This window comes from Desmodus rotundus, chromosome 2 (genome assembly GCF_022682495.2).
Source record: "Desmodus rotundus isolate HL8 chromosome 2, HLdesRot8A.1, whole genome shotgun sequence".
Taxonomy (NCBI): domain Eukaryota; kingdom Metazoa; phylum Chordata; class Mammalia; order Chiroptera; family Phyllostomidae; genus Desmodus; species Desmodus rotundus.
In genome coordinates this window covers 6,402,954-6,418,327 of record NC_071388.1, presented here as the reverse complement: position 1 = coordinate 6,418,327, position 15,374 = coordinate 6,402,954, and the positions used below count along the sequence as shown (strand labels likewise).

General features: G+C 45.3%; 1 protein-coding gene across 4 annotated transcripts; it reads right to left on the bottom strand.

The window, feature by feature from the left end:
* Positions 1-5,310: 5,310 nt before the first annotated feature.
* On the bottom strand, positions 5,311-15,341 carry GET1 (guided entry of tail-anchored proteins factor 1). 4 transcript variants are annotated; one of them, XM_045195923.2, is made up of 6 exons: positions 15,130-15,331; positions 14,808-14,888; positions 10,156-10,321; positions 9,287-9,354; positions 7,747-7,861; positions 5,311-6,319 (listed from the first exon to the last, which is right to left on the bottom strand). In XM_045195923.2, the coding sequence occupies exons 1-6, from the start codon at positions 15,229-15,231 to the stop codon at positions 6,246-6,248; spliced, it is 606 nt and encodes a 201-aa protein (XP_045051858.1). In that variant the 5' UTR covers positions 15,232-15,331; the 3' UTR covers positions 5,311-6,245. The 4 variants fall into 4 exon arrangements, with proteins under 4 accessions (XP_045051858.1, XP_024417531.1, XP_045051860.1 ...); XM_024561763.3 differs by lacking the exon at positions 14,808-14,888 and having other exon boundaries at positions 15,130-15,326; XM_045195925.2 differs by lacking the exon at positions 15,130-15,331 and having other exon boundaries at positions 14,812-14,888.
* Positions 15,342-15,374: the final 33 nt, after the last annotated feature.

The window sequence follows — 15,374 nt, the reverse complement described above, 5'->3', positions numbered from 1 at the left end:
GGGAGGGAGGTTAGCAGACGCAAACAGAACGAAAAGTTTAACAAAATCTACTCCATTTCCCAAGAACAGGGAAGACAGAATGGAGCAGGGCTAAATATCTAGATAAGGCCAAAAACTTTCCAGAACTGACAACAGATTTCAATCCAATTATTTAGCGCAATAAATGCCCAGGAAAATAAACAGACATTGAACTAAAGAGAAATTCACACCCAGCTAGATGAAACTACAAAGCGCCAGAAACAAGGAGAAAAAATCTTAAAGGCAATCACATAGCCAAAGGCAGCTTCTCATCAAAGCAACAACCGCACTTCTCAGCGGCAACCATGGAAGACAGGAAACAGTGGAACAGCACTTTCAGCATGCTGGGGCTGTTATCCTGGAATGCATACCCTCCAAAGCGATCAAGTATAAGGAAGAAACAGACACAATTTCAGAGAACCAAAAACAGAGACGGCCAGCATTAGCTCTTCACTGAAGGAAATTCAGAAGCAAAGGTCAGCAAACTCTTTCTGTAAAGGACCAGAGAGTAAATATTTTAGGCTTCACAGGAGGTAAATCCTCTGTCACAACTACCCCACCATTGTAACATGAAAAGATACAGAGACAATATGAAAACACATGGGCGAGTCAACAAACCGCAGCCTGTGGGCTGAGTCCAGCCTGCTGCCTGCTTTTGCAAGGAACAGCTTGTGAACCCCCATCTCCACAGATAAACTTCAAGCAGAGGGAAAGTGATTTGAAATACAGGGTCTCATAGGAGAGAGCGGTAAATGTGTAATTCTAAACAAGTGTCCACTAGAAGTGATAAATGAATTCAGCAAAGTAGGATACAAAATTAATATTCAGAAATTGGGTTGCATTTTTATATGTCAATAATGAACCAACAGAAAGGGAAATTAAGAAAACAATCTCATTCACAATTGCTTTGAAAAGAATAAAATACCTCGGAATAAACCTAACCAAGGATGTAAACAAATGGCATTGATTTGTACATCCATCTCCTGTGGGGTTTCAAAAATTAAGATACAGCTTAAGTATCATTTATATATATACATATACATATATATATCATATAAATATGTGACAAGGGAAGCGTTGAAGTCAGCGGGTTGTGAGTGTTACACTGCTGAAGAGAGTAAAATATTAACTAAGCATTGGTAGATTTTGTTGTGTACGCACTAAAAAAAGAATCAACTTCAAAATGTAAGGTGGAGAGGGGTGTGAAAAAACACAAGGCAATTGTAAGACGATAAAAAATAGACATTGCCCTCTGCCCCCAGGTCCTGACACAGGCTCCTGGAGCCCTAGTACTTCCTGAGGTGACAGGAGTGTCCTCTGTAGCAGTGAGGCAGCTCTGGGTGGACACCTGGATGACTCGGGGATGGGGCTGGTCACCAGAAAGAACAAGCCTCGAGGAGAAGCTGGGGATCTCCAGCCCCACCCCCACACCTTGAGAAGGGAGAGGGGCTGACCACGGGGCTGGAGATGGATCGTGCCTTTGTGATAAAACCTCCATAAAGTTCCAGGAGTACGGGGCTCAGGGAGCTTCCGGGTTGGTGACGGTGGGATAGTGGTGCTCCCACATGCCTTTCCCCCCATCTCCTCCATCTGCATGTGCACCTGGATCCTTGATCACATCCTTGTATAATAAACCGGTAAGTAAACTTGAGTCCTGTAATTTGCTCTTGCCGACTAACCGAACCTGAGGAGGGCTCGCGGGGACCTCTGATCTATAGCTGGTCAGTCAGAAGCACAGGTGACAACCTGAGTTGCAACTGGCACCTGAAGCAGGGCAGCCTCGTGGGACTGAGCCCCTCCCCTGTGCGCTCCGACGCTCTCTCCGGGTAGACAGTGTCAGAACGGAGTTACATTGCTGGACCCCCAGCCGGTGTCACAGAGGACTGCTTGCTGTGGGCTAAAACCCCCATACAGCTGGGACCCAGAAGTGTCAGAAGTACGAGTGTGGGGGCAGTGTGAGTGTGAAGGAGATACACAGAAGGGAAGAGCCGTAGGTTTTCCTAAAACAGCAAGCAAAGAGGAAAAAGAAAACAGAAAAAGTGGAACAAATAAAAATACAAATGCAGCAAAAATGGACAGAACTACAAGTTGAATCATGGGGTGAGATTTCACATACCTTTCTCAGTAAGACAGCTTATTTGAATATGACAACGGATAACTCTGACCTAGCAGACATATACAAAAGACCACACCCAACAACCTCAAATTTTATGTTTTCTGTCACCTCTGGAGCATTTACCCAGCTTTTATCCCAATGTATTTGAAAGCCGAGAAGAAATGGATAAACCCTACACTAATATGCCTCAGGTGACTCAAGAAGTATAAAACTGAATATCCCCACTACCATTAAAGAAATTGAAATCAGTAGTTAAAAACCTTCCAAAATGAAAAAGTCCAGACGGTTTTTACCATCGTATATTCAAAAAATAAATAATTCAAATCTTAACCTCATCCAAAATAAAGAAGAATAAAATGCTTATGAATAAATTTAACAGAAGAATCGCAAAAGTAATCATCTAAAAACTAAGAAACTAAACAAGACCCAAATAAATGGAAAGACATCCACGTTCATGGGTTGGAAGACTCAGTATTGTTAACATGACAATGCTCCCACGCTGATCTACAGGTGCAATACCGTCCCTATCAGAACCCCAGCTAACTTCTTTGTAGAAACTGACAAGCCAACTCCAAAGCGCACGTGGAATTACAAGGGCTAGCCAGAACAGTCCTGAAACAGGAGAACGCTGTTGGAGGATTCACACTTCCCAATTTTAAAAGTTACTACAAGGCAACAGTAATCAAACCACGTGGTATTGACGTAAGGATGGACGTGTGGATAGATAAAGCAGAACCGAGAGTCCAGAAATAAACCCGTGTGTCTAGTCAACTGATTTTTGACAAGGTTGCCAAGACCACTCAATGGGGGACAGTTTCTCCAACAAATGGTGCTTAAACAACTGTTTATCCACATACAGAAGAATAAAGTTGAACCCCTACCTCACTCTGTATACCAGAATCAACTCAAAATGGATCAAAGATCTAAATGTAAAAATGAAAACTATAAAACCATTACAAAACATAGGCATAAATCTTTGTGACCTTGGATTTGGCAATGGATCATTAGATGACACCCAAAGCACAAGCAACAACAAAAATATTGGCAAAAGCCACATCATAGTCATTCCATTAAGACTGAACTCATTGGCAAGGAACAGTAACTGTCGAAAGACGGGCGCAGACGACATTCCAAACACACGGCAGCAAAGCTGACCCGCGCAAACCGGAATGGTGAGCCCAGCGAGAGGACCAGCCACCTGCCCTGGGATGTACGTGCTGTGCGAACTACCCACCCACACAGCTTTGCATCTGGTGGCATCACTGAAGGACTTGCAAGAGAACAGCACCCTAGAAAATTCTCCTAGCAACTGTTCATTGGTAACACCACAACTACAAAGAAAATACAGTGTATGTAAAAGGCATACATGGCCCTAGTGGAAAACCATTATGTGATTTTTTAAAAAATTAAATTACTGAGTATTGGCTTAAGACATGCTAGGAGAGGTATTTAAAAAAGCATGAGAGTCTCTGGCCCTAAAGGCACTTGCAGCATTGCTGTAAAGAAAACCCTTTATCACATAAAAAGTATCTAAAACAGTAGAAACAAAATCACACAACACAAATCAGTTGACAAATCAGCCACACAGGTAACACAATGCTCAGACTAAGAGAAGAAAAAGGAAATCACTATCATCCCAGAGGGTCAGAGGCGGCTTTATAAACAATCTCAAAGCTCCGCTGCAACATAAAGAGATGGGAGGGGAAGGCTGGCGCTCACACACTGTCCTCGCGTAGAGCTGCGGGTGTGTAAGAAAAATCAGGGGAGCCGAGAGCCTGGCCAGGTGGAGAGAGAGAACGAGTCTGACTAGCACCTCGCCCAGCTGTGCGGCAACTAAAGCGTTATATTAGCCCCATACAACAAATGACTGTGGATGTGGACGTTAAAATACTTCCCTGCTTGATTTGCTGTAAATATTTAACAGAAAGCAAACACAATTGGCATGAAGAGAGCTTCAGATATTTTAAATCGAACAGATGTCTCTTTTCCTAAACTATAAACTATGCCCAGTATTTTTAGTAGAAACACAAGCCTATAGCCATCCATAAACAAACATAAACATACAAATGTTAACACCAGTAATCCCAGGTCTGTGGAATCAGGGAGACCTTGCTTCCTTGCTCCTTTCCTATACGTTCCAAGTAGGATTTAAAAAAAAAAAAAAGGCAGGAGACAGTTATTTTCTTAGGTAGTACTTTTAGAATTTAAAAAGAATTTTATTTTAAAAGCACACATATCAGTATCCACAACTGTACAGAATATCATTGGAAGAATCATAAGACACGGGTAACAGTAGAAAACTGGAAACATGGGAAACACATCAGTAAAAGGGTCAGAAAGAGACAAACTTTTCATTTCATCCCTTTATGTATCTTCTGAATTCAGTACCACGTTTATTTAGCTATGTAAAAACTAACAGTTTTTGAAAAACCCCAATGATGTGAAATATGACAGGCATTTAAATTCCCCCCATTTACCATACTCTTCATTAACTACTAACGTATGTAGAAAGCGTTAGCAGCTGTGAACTGTAAATCTTCACCTCTAGCCTCAGTGAGATCTGTCAAGATTGCAGTATTAACCGAAAGAAAATATAGGAGACAAAGGAGGGTCTTGTCAGGGAGACTTTATCAGATTAGTGTTCCGAGGACGTCCCTGGGCATGAGCACCTGGCCGCCTGAATGTCGACTGCACACCCGCCCTTGACGCCTGCAGCTCACGGCAAATAGGCGCGGGACCCTGCAACTTCCTCCTGCTACCACCGTCTGCCTCCCAGGTTGGCTTCGCATCCCTTGTGGCCAGGATGTGCCCCATGTGGTGACTGAGTCCTCACGATGCTGTCTGCGAGAAACACACTGTGTTCCCTGCTGTGCCTCCTTTCTTAGAACCACGTCAACTTGCCGCCACGCACGTGTGAGTGATCAGGTAAAGCAGAAACCCCCTCCGAGATGACAGACTGAAGTGACACAGCACGTTGTCTTTTCCCGGCACACTGAGCAGGAATCAGAAAGAGCCCCTTGATGGACCATTCTGGACACACGAATACAAATGTGATCTTTTCAAAACTAGGGAACGGTGTGGGCATTGACTGTGGGAGTGGGGGTTGGGCTGGGCAGAGGAGGGCAGAGGGGGAAAGACTGGGACAACTGTAACAGAATAAACAAGAATTAATAAACCAGGGGTGGAATTTAGCTTTATGGTGCCCTGGCCCACTTAGTTACCAGTTACAGCCCTCTGCTACTTGTCAGTTACAGACTGGCCACAGCAAATAGTGGCTGTAAGGAAGGAAGTCATACAGGCACTTCCACGGGTCTTAATTGGAATAAAAGTGTTTTAAAAAGTATTTAGCAGAATTATACTTTATGGGCCAAACATGTATCCATGAATTAATTCATCAGGCTTCCTACTTTGTTTTTTAACTTTGTTCCATTTATGGAATATAAATATTAAATGCTTATAAAATACACTTCATTTGAAATGCTTTAAATACCAAACACACAAATCAAGCACAAAACAATGCATTATGGTTTCATGAACACAATGACGAAACCTGGAAATGAGAAATTAACAGCGTCAGGTAAGTAGATACCGCTCTCCAAAGGCTTGCTCAGCCCGGGGCAGTTCAGCCAGAGGAGAAGCACAGGCACTGTGGGTTAGTGTTACTCGTTCAGCAGCGCTGCATGACATTAAAAACACATTTTCAAATCTCACCAGGGATATTAAATAAGTTGCTTTCTAACCCGGGTTAAAAAATAATATGAAGTTTTTAAAGTACTTAAGTTATTAGAAAATTTTGACTTTCCAATTGGCAATGTGACCTTTAAAACATGCCAAGAGTGCAAATCATGAGTAACAACATGTAGCTGCCCGTAAAGCCACATATTTCTTATCACAGATCTGCTACTAAGCTGGCTCCATGACAAGCGTACCAATTGTAATTCTTATAAGAATCTCACATAAAGTCCAAGAACAAGCACATTCAACAGAAGAACTAACCTGTGTGTTTTTGTTTAAAAAAAAAAAAAAAAAAGCAAAACAATAAAACGGTTAAGCCGGACTTTTAACCGAAAATCCGTTTTTAAAAGTATCAGAGCTGTATTCATCTTCTTTCTCAGCTGAAAGGGTGAAGCACAATTGCCACAACTTTGTTACAGACTAAAATCCAACAGGTAATTCCAACACCACCTAAAAATTAAGAAATTCAACATAAGAAAGCATGCCAAGAGTTCTGCCCACACTCCCTGCCTCCGCTGCCTTCAGAGAAAATGAGAGTAGGTCCATTGTCTGTGAGCAGTGCTGGGCTAAGACCAAGTTTGTATTTTGTGGGTTCAAATTCATCACACTTTCTATTAATTCACAGGGCTGCCTTCTTTACTAAGCAGGAATTACACAGAACAATGGGACTGGTTTGAATTCCTCCTCCCTGCCCAAGAAATATGATTTATTACTTAAGATATTAACAGAATGTAAGTCCCCTCTGTGAGACTATTTCATTTTCCTTTCTCACAAAAGCTTTATAGATGAAGTACTGTTTGCCCACACCGTCCCTGCCCCACTGGTAAATGAGGCAGGAAGACGGGCTGCAGGAGTGGCCAGTGGCCTGCTGGCTGCCCGGAAGGGTGGCCTCCTGCCCCAGAGCTGCCCTCAGGGTTCGGTGGTGAGTAAATGGGGTGGGAGGCGGGAAGAGGGTGTGGCTAAATTGGAAATCTTTGCAACAGTCATTCCTTTTACTGCAATAATTCGCTTCCGGCATTCTTGCAGATCACAGCCAAAGACTGACGACGTGTGCGGCAGCGTTATTCGTGGGGGAAAAATCAGGACCTAAATAAATATCCTTTCACAGGGAAATCAGCAAATTATGGCACATCCAAATGAAGAACAACTATTCAGAATTTCTTAATAAATAGAAGTGTTTTGATATGGGAGAAGGCCTAAAATATAAAGTAAAAAGGGACAAAAATTGGACAACCATAACTACACAGGGGTGGGCAAAAGTAGGTGTACAGTTGTTCGTACGGAAAAATATATAACACAAGAATAAATAATAATACAAGAATAAATAATACAAGAATAAATAATAATACAAGAATAAACTGTGCTTCACATACTCACAACTGTAAGCCTACTTTTGCCCACCCCTGTATAAAAAGAAATAGGAAAAAAATTCTTTTTTTATTGGTCTTATATTTAGTCACTCTATAATGACACGTACTACTTTTAACATCCCAAAGAAATTATCTTTCAAAACTAAAGGCCGAGAGCGGTAAGGCCCTCGCCACGCACAGGAACTGACCAGAGATCACACACAGAATCTGGGACTCAGACGTGGGGGTTGACTGAACAGGCTACCGGACTGCAGGCGCTGGGCTTGGACTCCAGAAGCAGACCTGGGCTGATTCTGGCTCTGCTACTGAACATTCTGGTGACACCAGACAAGGGACCCCTCTTAGATCTCCACGTCCTCGCTGCAAGCCTCGCGAGGCTGAGACCAAAGCACTGCTGCCTGGTGAAATGGATGATGTGGATGATGTCAGGCTGACCTAATCTTTTACCACACACCTCCTCATATGTCTCTCCACATTCTTCCACTGTGTTTTCCAGAAAGCTCTTACCTGCTACTCTAGTGGGAAACGCTACCAGGCGGTCTAGCGGAGTTATCCATTTACTCGGCACCACGGCCACTGGAACGGAATAATACTTCCAAATGAGGGAGACCATCAGGGCAGCCTGCAAAGACACTGCTGGTGGGTGGACGCACCTGCAGTCATGCAGCCAGTCATCACAGAAAGATGAGGAAACATGGAAACAAACTAAGGAAACTCTCTAATCGCTCACCTCAAGCCCTGTCAATCCAGTCTTTGCGGCCAATGGCTACCGACCACATATACAGTTGACCCTTGCACAGCACAGGGGTTAGGGGCACCAACCCCACAGTCAAAACTCCCAGTGTAACTTTTGATTCCCCCAAAATGTGAGTGCTAATAGCCTCCTGTTGACTGGAAGCCTTACCAATAACATAAACAACACATATGTTATATGTAGCATATACTATGTTCTTACAATAAAGTGAGCTGAAGAAATGTTATTAAGAAAATCGTAAGAGAAAATATGTACATACATTTTATGCATTCATGACATACCTTTTCCTCAACATTTTTGATATTTCTAGGCTACATGGTTCATCTGCAAGGGTTTGTTAAAAGATTTTATTTATTTATTTTTAGAGAGAGGGGAAGGGAGGGAGAAAGAGAAGGAAGGAAACTGATGTGAGAGAGTAGCACTGATTGGTTGCCTCTCCTACATGCCCCAGTCAGGACCTGGCCTGCAACCCAGGCATGTGCCCTGACTGGGAATTGAACCAGCAACCTTTTGTTTTACAGAACAATGCCCAACTGAGCCACACAAGTCAGGGCTTTTTTGGTCAAACTGTCTGAAATCTCAAAAAATTTTTCCAATATATTTATTTTTTAAAAATCCACATATAATTGGACCTGCATAGTTCAAACCCATGTTGTTTGAGGGTCCACTGTACACACTATTAAATTAGCTGATAAATTAACCAAGGTCTCCCATAACATAGGTGTTCTTTTCTCATTGAATATCTCCTTTAAGTAGCCAGGCTGTGATAAATACACCTCATCAGTGACAAATGTGACCTTACGCCTCGAAGACCCCACCCACACTTGAGGGCTGGTATCCATGTCCAGGAGGGCCCTCCATCAGTGTTCGCAGTGCGTGGAGAAGCAGTGCGTGCCCCCCCCCCACCCCGTTCCCTAGCAGCTTTCCCTCAGTTGTCTTCTGCCCCCTTTGTGGCCCTGAATATGCCACTCAAACGAGGAGACCTAAAAGAGGGCCTTGGACCCCATTCCAGTCCCTGAGAAACCCATCTCACATCAAAGGGACAGTGCCTCAGGACCAATGCATTCAATACTTACTATACCCTGTATCTAACAATTCTGGTCAAGAGAAAGGCTTTCTTTTAGTCTGACTTATAAATCCACACAGTGTTCAGAGTGACATGCTGGCAGGACAGCACGGCAGCTGAAGGTGGAAAAACCTGAATTCCCAGACCTGGATTCCAGGAGCCAAATGGTTCTGGAGCAAAGTCCATTACCAACTTGAATGACCCCAGTGACACAAGAGGACACTTACTTGCAGTATGTAGAAAGCAACACTCATAACCCACTTTATCTTGGCCAACTGAGCTGTCCGTGATTTCACTGAAAGGAAAAACAGGATGGAATGATTACATCGGTCCTAAAATGGGAAGAAAATATTCAAGTACATAGAAATGTTATTTCCTCACAAAATATTTTCTAATTACATATGTAAATATAAAATAGAAGATCTTAAGTCAGCCTTAAAGCTATTCACCTAAATCAGAGATTCTTTTTACAACGCACTTAGCAACAGGACTAAATGTTCTTCCCTGATTCCCCGGTCTGCACTGTACACTAACCCATGCAGGGAGTCTAGTTTGTGCTGGGCCTAGGCAGGCCCCTCTGTGTGTTTCACTGGCCATGGAGACAGCTCCCTCACTGTGCACACGCTCAGCGCACAGCCTGCCCTGTGAAAATCATCTTCATCACAGCAGACTGTTAGGGACAGTGGCAAAGGTAAAAATGAGTGAGACCTGAGCCCTAGCCTGAGTCTATTCTCAGATAAGGACACTGCCGGGCACTTCGAGAGAGTGGAACAAGAAAACTCCTGAAAGTCCACTTGGCGATTCTTTCTAGGCTTCTCTCAGACAAGTGCTGAATACGAAAATGACAACCTAACACATCGGCTCTAGAGAAACTCTAAGGGTATCTTGGATGTTTCCATGTTTGGAAAGCAAAGGTTCACCAGCAAGTAAAGAAAAAGTAATAATTATTATCGGGTTTCTTCTAGACAACTTCAAAGTTTATATTAACATTTAGAACATCCAAGAATCAGTACATATATTCCACAAGTCTTTATATAGAGATTTCTCTATGAATAAGCTCTTATGAAGCTTTCCAAACAGCAACTGAGAACAGTACCATGAGTTTTGAGCTTATCTGTCATCTTGTTGATCTTTCTTTCCAGCCTGGCGTATCTGGCGAACTCATCCATCATGTTGACAGTGGAGAGCTCTTGCTTCATGTCCTGGATCTCTGCTCTCATCTGAGACTCCTGCTCTGCATCCTTCTGCAGCACCCTGGACATCTGGTGGAGTGGACAGCTGGGATCAGAGCCTTCCCATTGGGGTAACCGTCTCCCTCCCCTCCTGCACCGTCCTACCTGCTGCCTCTCTCAACTGGACAAGCTGCCCTTTACCCAGATATCCAGCCTCTGCTGCCTTGTCCTGGTCCTGCTCCCTAAAACCACAAAAACTCGTTCCCGTTTGAATCGCTATTCACATTACATTTTTTCTTTTGCAGACATGCCAATGGGTTGCTATGGTACAAACGTATGTACCTTTCACTATAACTGTAAAATTGTAATTATAAAATAAAAACTATTTCCAACCCCAGAGCTGTCATTCGGGTACACAGGCCAAGGTTCTTTCCTCCCTGAAGAATTCAGTCCTAAATTAAGTAGGCAAAGCAGGCAGGAGGTGCAGAGTGCCAGTGACGAGGATGCAGAGACCAGGCACAGTGAGGAAGACATTCTCGCACAGGGACACCCTGGCAGGGAGGGAGGGGGCAGGAGGGCGGCCAGAGCCAAGTGTAGTGATATGGGGATCTCCAAGAAACGGCAGCCTGACTTGGGAGTCACGCCCCTACCAGAGTGAGGGGCGCATGCGCGGTAAGAGGAGATTACCCGGCCAAACACGGTATCAGAGCCCAAGTGGGGCAGCAGGGCATCCACCCTGGTGAAGGGGTGGCGGTGGGTGAGTAATTATAAGGGATTGATCAAATAAACTGAACACAATAAGGATAACAGGACGGACTTTTTGCACCACCAAACCTGACGCGCCTGCGCAGTATGTGCGGCTCGCTGAAACCCCCACCCCACCCTCCACCGTGGCATTTCTGGGGCGCCTGCGCAGCGCACGCCGCTCAAGGAGCCCCTCCCAGCCCTCTGCCACGCCAGTCCTGGGACGCCTGCGCAGTGTGCCACCCGTACCCCACGTACCCCACGCAGAGCGTGTGCCCAGAGGGAGAGTCCTCGTTCCCACCCCCGCCCCCCAACGTAGGCCTCCTTTGAGTCCTGGATCGTCCTGGATCTCCTACTAAATGATCAAGGCTGTGTCATCCATGTGTCCTGAAGGGGAAGAAGAAAGACCTCTCAGGAAAATTCAAGTCAACACCAGGGACTGGGGTGTCCTTATCCAAGCACACACCGCACCCCGGTATTCAGCTGAAATCCTCTCCCGGGATATTGCAAGATTAAGCTGGGCAGAGGATTCCTGACTCTAGTATCCTCAAAGGCCTCAGGCCAGGGGACCAGCCGGCTGCCCAGCTGGTGGGGGGTGCAGCCCTCCCTCACTTCCGGCTGGACGGAAAACATCAGAAACACTGCGAGCAGGTCACAGTCTGCAGTACAGGGGTGCGGCTCCTCCGCAATAACCCTTTTTCTGGTAGGGAGGCTTTGCTACTTGGGCCGTCAGCCCAGGGCCTGCAGTACCTCTATCGGTAGGGAAGGAGCAGCATTTTATCTCCAAGGAACCAGGGCACTCCTCACAGCTTTTCACCAATCCTCAGCACAAACCCCGTGACCACAGAAGGCTTTATTACTCTTCCCTGTTTTGAGCACCAACAATGGGGGCTGTACTCTGCCTAAGATCATTTGAACCTGGCTAACAAGCCCGACAGAGAGTGCTACAACCAAGGGGGCTAGGTTTAAGAAAGCTAACTGGTTTGAAGTTAGAAAGCGTCTACAGCCCATAAGAAGAAACACACGATGTGACACCGGTCCAAGGACAAACCCACTCCTCTTTCACCATGAACAGCCACCCTCACAGGGCACAAGCGCCCCCATGTCTAGACTGTAGCAATCCCCTCGTGTAACTGATTTTGGTGTAGGCTCGGTGAAGGAGACCGAGGTGATGACAGATCTTATTTCTAGCTCCTGGCACACTCCAAAGAGAGACTCCAACTTCGCTTTCAGCTGGTGAGAAATGACAAACAACTCATAGGGGGACATAAAACACAGCCTCTGAGCATTGACATTAGTTGCAAGTGGCTCCAACATGAAGTGAAATGGGATGCGGTACATAGAAAAATGGAGGTGATACTGCAAAAAAGATGGACAGGAAACAAACGAAATGGAAGACAAGATCTGCAAATCATATATCGAATAAGGAGTTGGTAGCCAGTATATACACAGAACTCCCAACTCAGGGGGGTGGGGGGAAACAGCCCCGCACCGCTGCTGTGGGCCTACAGCAGGCGCCCTTCCCCTGGGGGCCAGCTCCTGGTGCCCAGTTTAAAAATGGGAAAAGATGTGAACAGTTATTTCTCTGAAGAACAGATACAAATGGTTAAGAGGAACATGATATGATGTTCCACATCACTAATCATTAGGAAAAATGCAAATCAAAACCACAAGATATACCACTTTGCACCTGTTGGGACGGCTATTATCAAATCAACAACGTGAAGTGACAAATGTTGGAGAATGTGGAGAAACTACAAGTCTTGTGCAAGGCTGGTAAGAAGTCAATTATACAGCTGCTGTGAAAAATAGTATGACAGTTTCTCAAAAAAATTAAATGTGAAATTACCCTATGATCCAGCAATTCCACTTCCGGGTATTTACCAAAAAAGTGAAAACATACTTGCACAGATATTTGCACACTAATGCTCTAATGCTCAGAGGGGTGTCCAACCTCTGGCCCACGGCCCGCATGCAGCCCAGGATGTCTGTAAATGCAGCCCAACAGTAAAATGGTAAATTTACTTAAAACACTGGAATTTTTTTTGTGATTACATGTCACAATGTATTTAATGTGTGGCCCAAGACAACTCTTCTTCTTCCAGTGTGGCCAGGGACGCCAAAAGGTCGGACACCCCTGCTAGAGTCTAGCAGCGTTACAAGAGCCAGAAGGTGGAAACAACCCAAATGTCTATCAAAAGATGCACAGATAAACAAAATGTAGTACATACATACAACGGACCTAATATTCAGCCCGAAGGAATGCAATCCAAACACATGCTACAACCAGGATGAACCCTAAAGACATTATGCTAAGTGAAATAAGCCAGGGACAAAAGGACAAACACTACGAATCCACTTATAGGAGGTACAATAGGCAATTCATAGAGCCAGAAAGTTGAGTGGTGGCTGCCAGGAAGAGGAAGGATGGGGAGTTAGTGTTCAATGAATGCAGAGTTTCAGTTCAGGAAGATGAAAACCTTCTGGAGAACGATGGTGGTGATGGCTGACCAATGATATGAATGTACTTAATGCCACTAACCCGTGCATTTAAAAAGGGTTAAAATGGTAAAGTCTATGTATACATAAAATTTTTTAAAAAGCAGATGGGCAGGAGCAGGCTCTTCAATGGTCTTTTATGCAGTTCTAAGTGAAAGGATAAAGTCCGCACCGTTTGCTGGGCAGGCCTGTGACCTTGTTAAACATGACTGCCATTTTACTCTTCTGAGCTTCAGTCCCCAGGACTGGAAATTACTGGAAAGTATTATGACTAGCCTACAGCCACAGGCAGAAGATAACATTGGAAAAAACTGCAGCCTCTTGTTACATGGCCCCCAATAGCCCAGGGGCCACACAACAGCAAGCCCTACCCTTTTTTAATCCAATTACACTCCAATAAATGATCAAAGCCCCCACACCTGTGCTGGTGTCTCTCTCCTTTCTTGGAGAGTAAATAAAAACTTTACTCTCTACACTCTCTTCTCTTTGTGAATTCTTTCACAGCTCGCATCACAGACCACCCTAACGCTAAGGACTTGGGACATCATCTTAAAGACTAGGCAGCAACAGGAAAGATTCTGATGGGGGAGATGCAGGCCTAAGAAGTCTCTGTGCTTCAGAACAATAGGTGAAGTAAGACCCTAGAATAGAGCTTTACACAAAAAGGCACTCAATGAACACTGATAGAATAAAACTTAAAGAAGCAGAAATCCTGCTTAGTCTTAAATACCTCCCACCTCCAGGAATTTATATCAGTAGAGAGAAGTAGGGAGAACTGAGTTTCCCAGAATAATGACACAAGCCAGCCACCCAATCTTTGAGGTCTCCATCTGAGTAGACAGCCCCTCATTTCCATTGCGGGCATACAGAGGGTGCCCTTCCCCGGGGAACAGCTCCCTATGTTTCTCTCCCCTCTACCACCCCCAACACATACCTACCTACCCAATCAAATTTGCCAGGGAACCCCTATTCATGCTCCAGTCGGCAAAGGAGCGGAACTAAAAGAAAATCACAAACCAAGGATCAAACTTCCAACCCAACAGCCACTAGCTGCATGACTTTCTGAATCAGACTCCTCTGGGAGGTAAAGGAAGATGGGATACATCCACCTTTCACAGCAGCGTGACAGCTGGCCACGAGGAAATGTACTCTCGCCTTGGCAAAACGCCCCGCTGAGACAATGCTCCCCAGCGCCCATTGCCGTCTTAAATAAAGCATCACATAATGCTGAGATTCTCGGTCGACACTGTCAACTACCCCGCCCCATCCCCCAGAATGAGGGCTCCTGCACCCTGAGATCCGTCTCCCGGGGACCTGGCACAGCTGGTACTACCCACGAGAAAGGCCGAGGCTTCCAGCAAACTCTGGGCGCCGAGCTGCTCCAGGCACTGTCCCCCGATCGGCTGCGGGATGCCTCCAAAGACCAAGAAATAACAGAAATGAGTGCGGATTGCAGCGGGGCACGATGAACTCCCAGTCACGTAAAAAAGTGGCCAAGTGTTACCAGGTATTTCTTTCTTATCTATCATTTATATTCACCTATGCATGTATGCATGTATTTCTTAAAACAGAGAAGGTCCCAACCCAGACACTTCTGCAGGCCCAAAGCGGCCCTCACGCAGCCCGTTTGAGATCCCTGCCACGCATCCACTTACAAAAGAGGAGAAGGACGGGAGGAGGATCCTGAGGACATTGCACCCAAACACAAAGCTGAGTACCAGCAGCCACGCCCAGCGGTCGGCCTCCACAGCGCTCATTCCGGACTCTCCTAGACGCTTGGGCTCGGCTACAGAGGCTCCATGGGGACCACGCCGGCTCTGGCGCCCACGCCTGCGCAGTGAGGCCCAGCCCGCAGCGCCGACCAGGAAGTGGGCCCGCCTTTCCATTCGGTCCTGGCCAA

What these genes read in the sequence shown, in the direction of transcription:
- GET1 (XM_045195923.2), bottom strand. Translation starts at nt 15,231, where the DNA reads ATGAGCGCTGTGGAGGCCGACCGCTGGGCGTGGCTGCTGGTACTCAGC. An exon ending in TTGCTTTCTACATACTGCAA is followed by an intron (nt 7,862 to 9,286) that starts GTAAGTGTCCTC and finishes GTGTCTTTGCAG; the next exon opens with GCTGCCCTGATGGTCTCCCT. An exon ending in GTTTCCCACTAGAGTAGCAG is followed by an intron (nt 6,320 to 7,746) that starts GTAAGAGCTTTC and finishes CTTAATTTTTAG; the next exon opens with GTGGTGTTGGAATTACCTGT.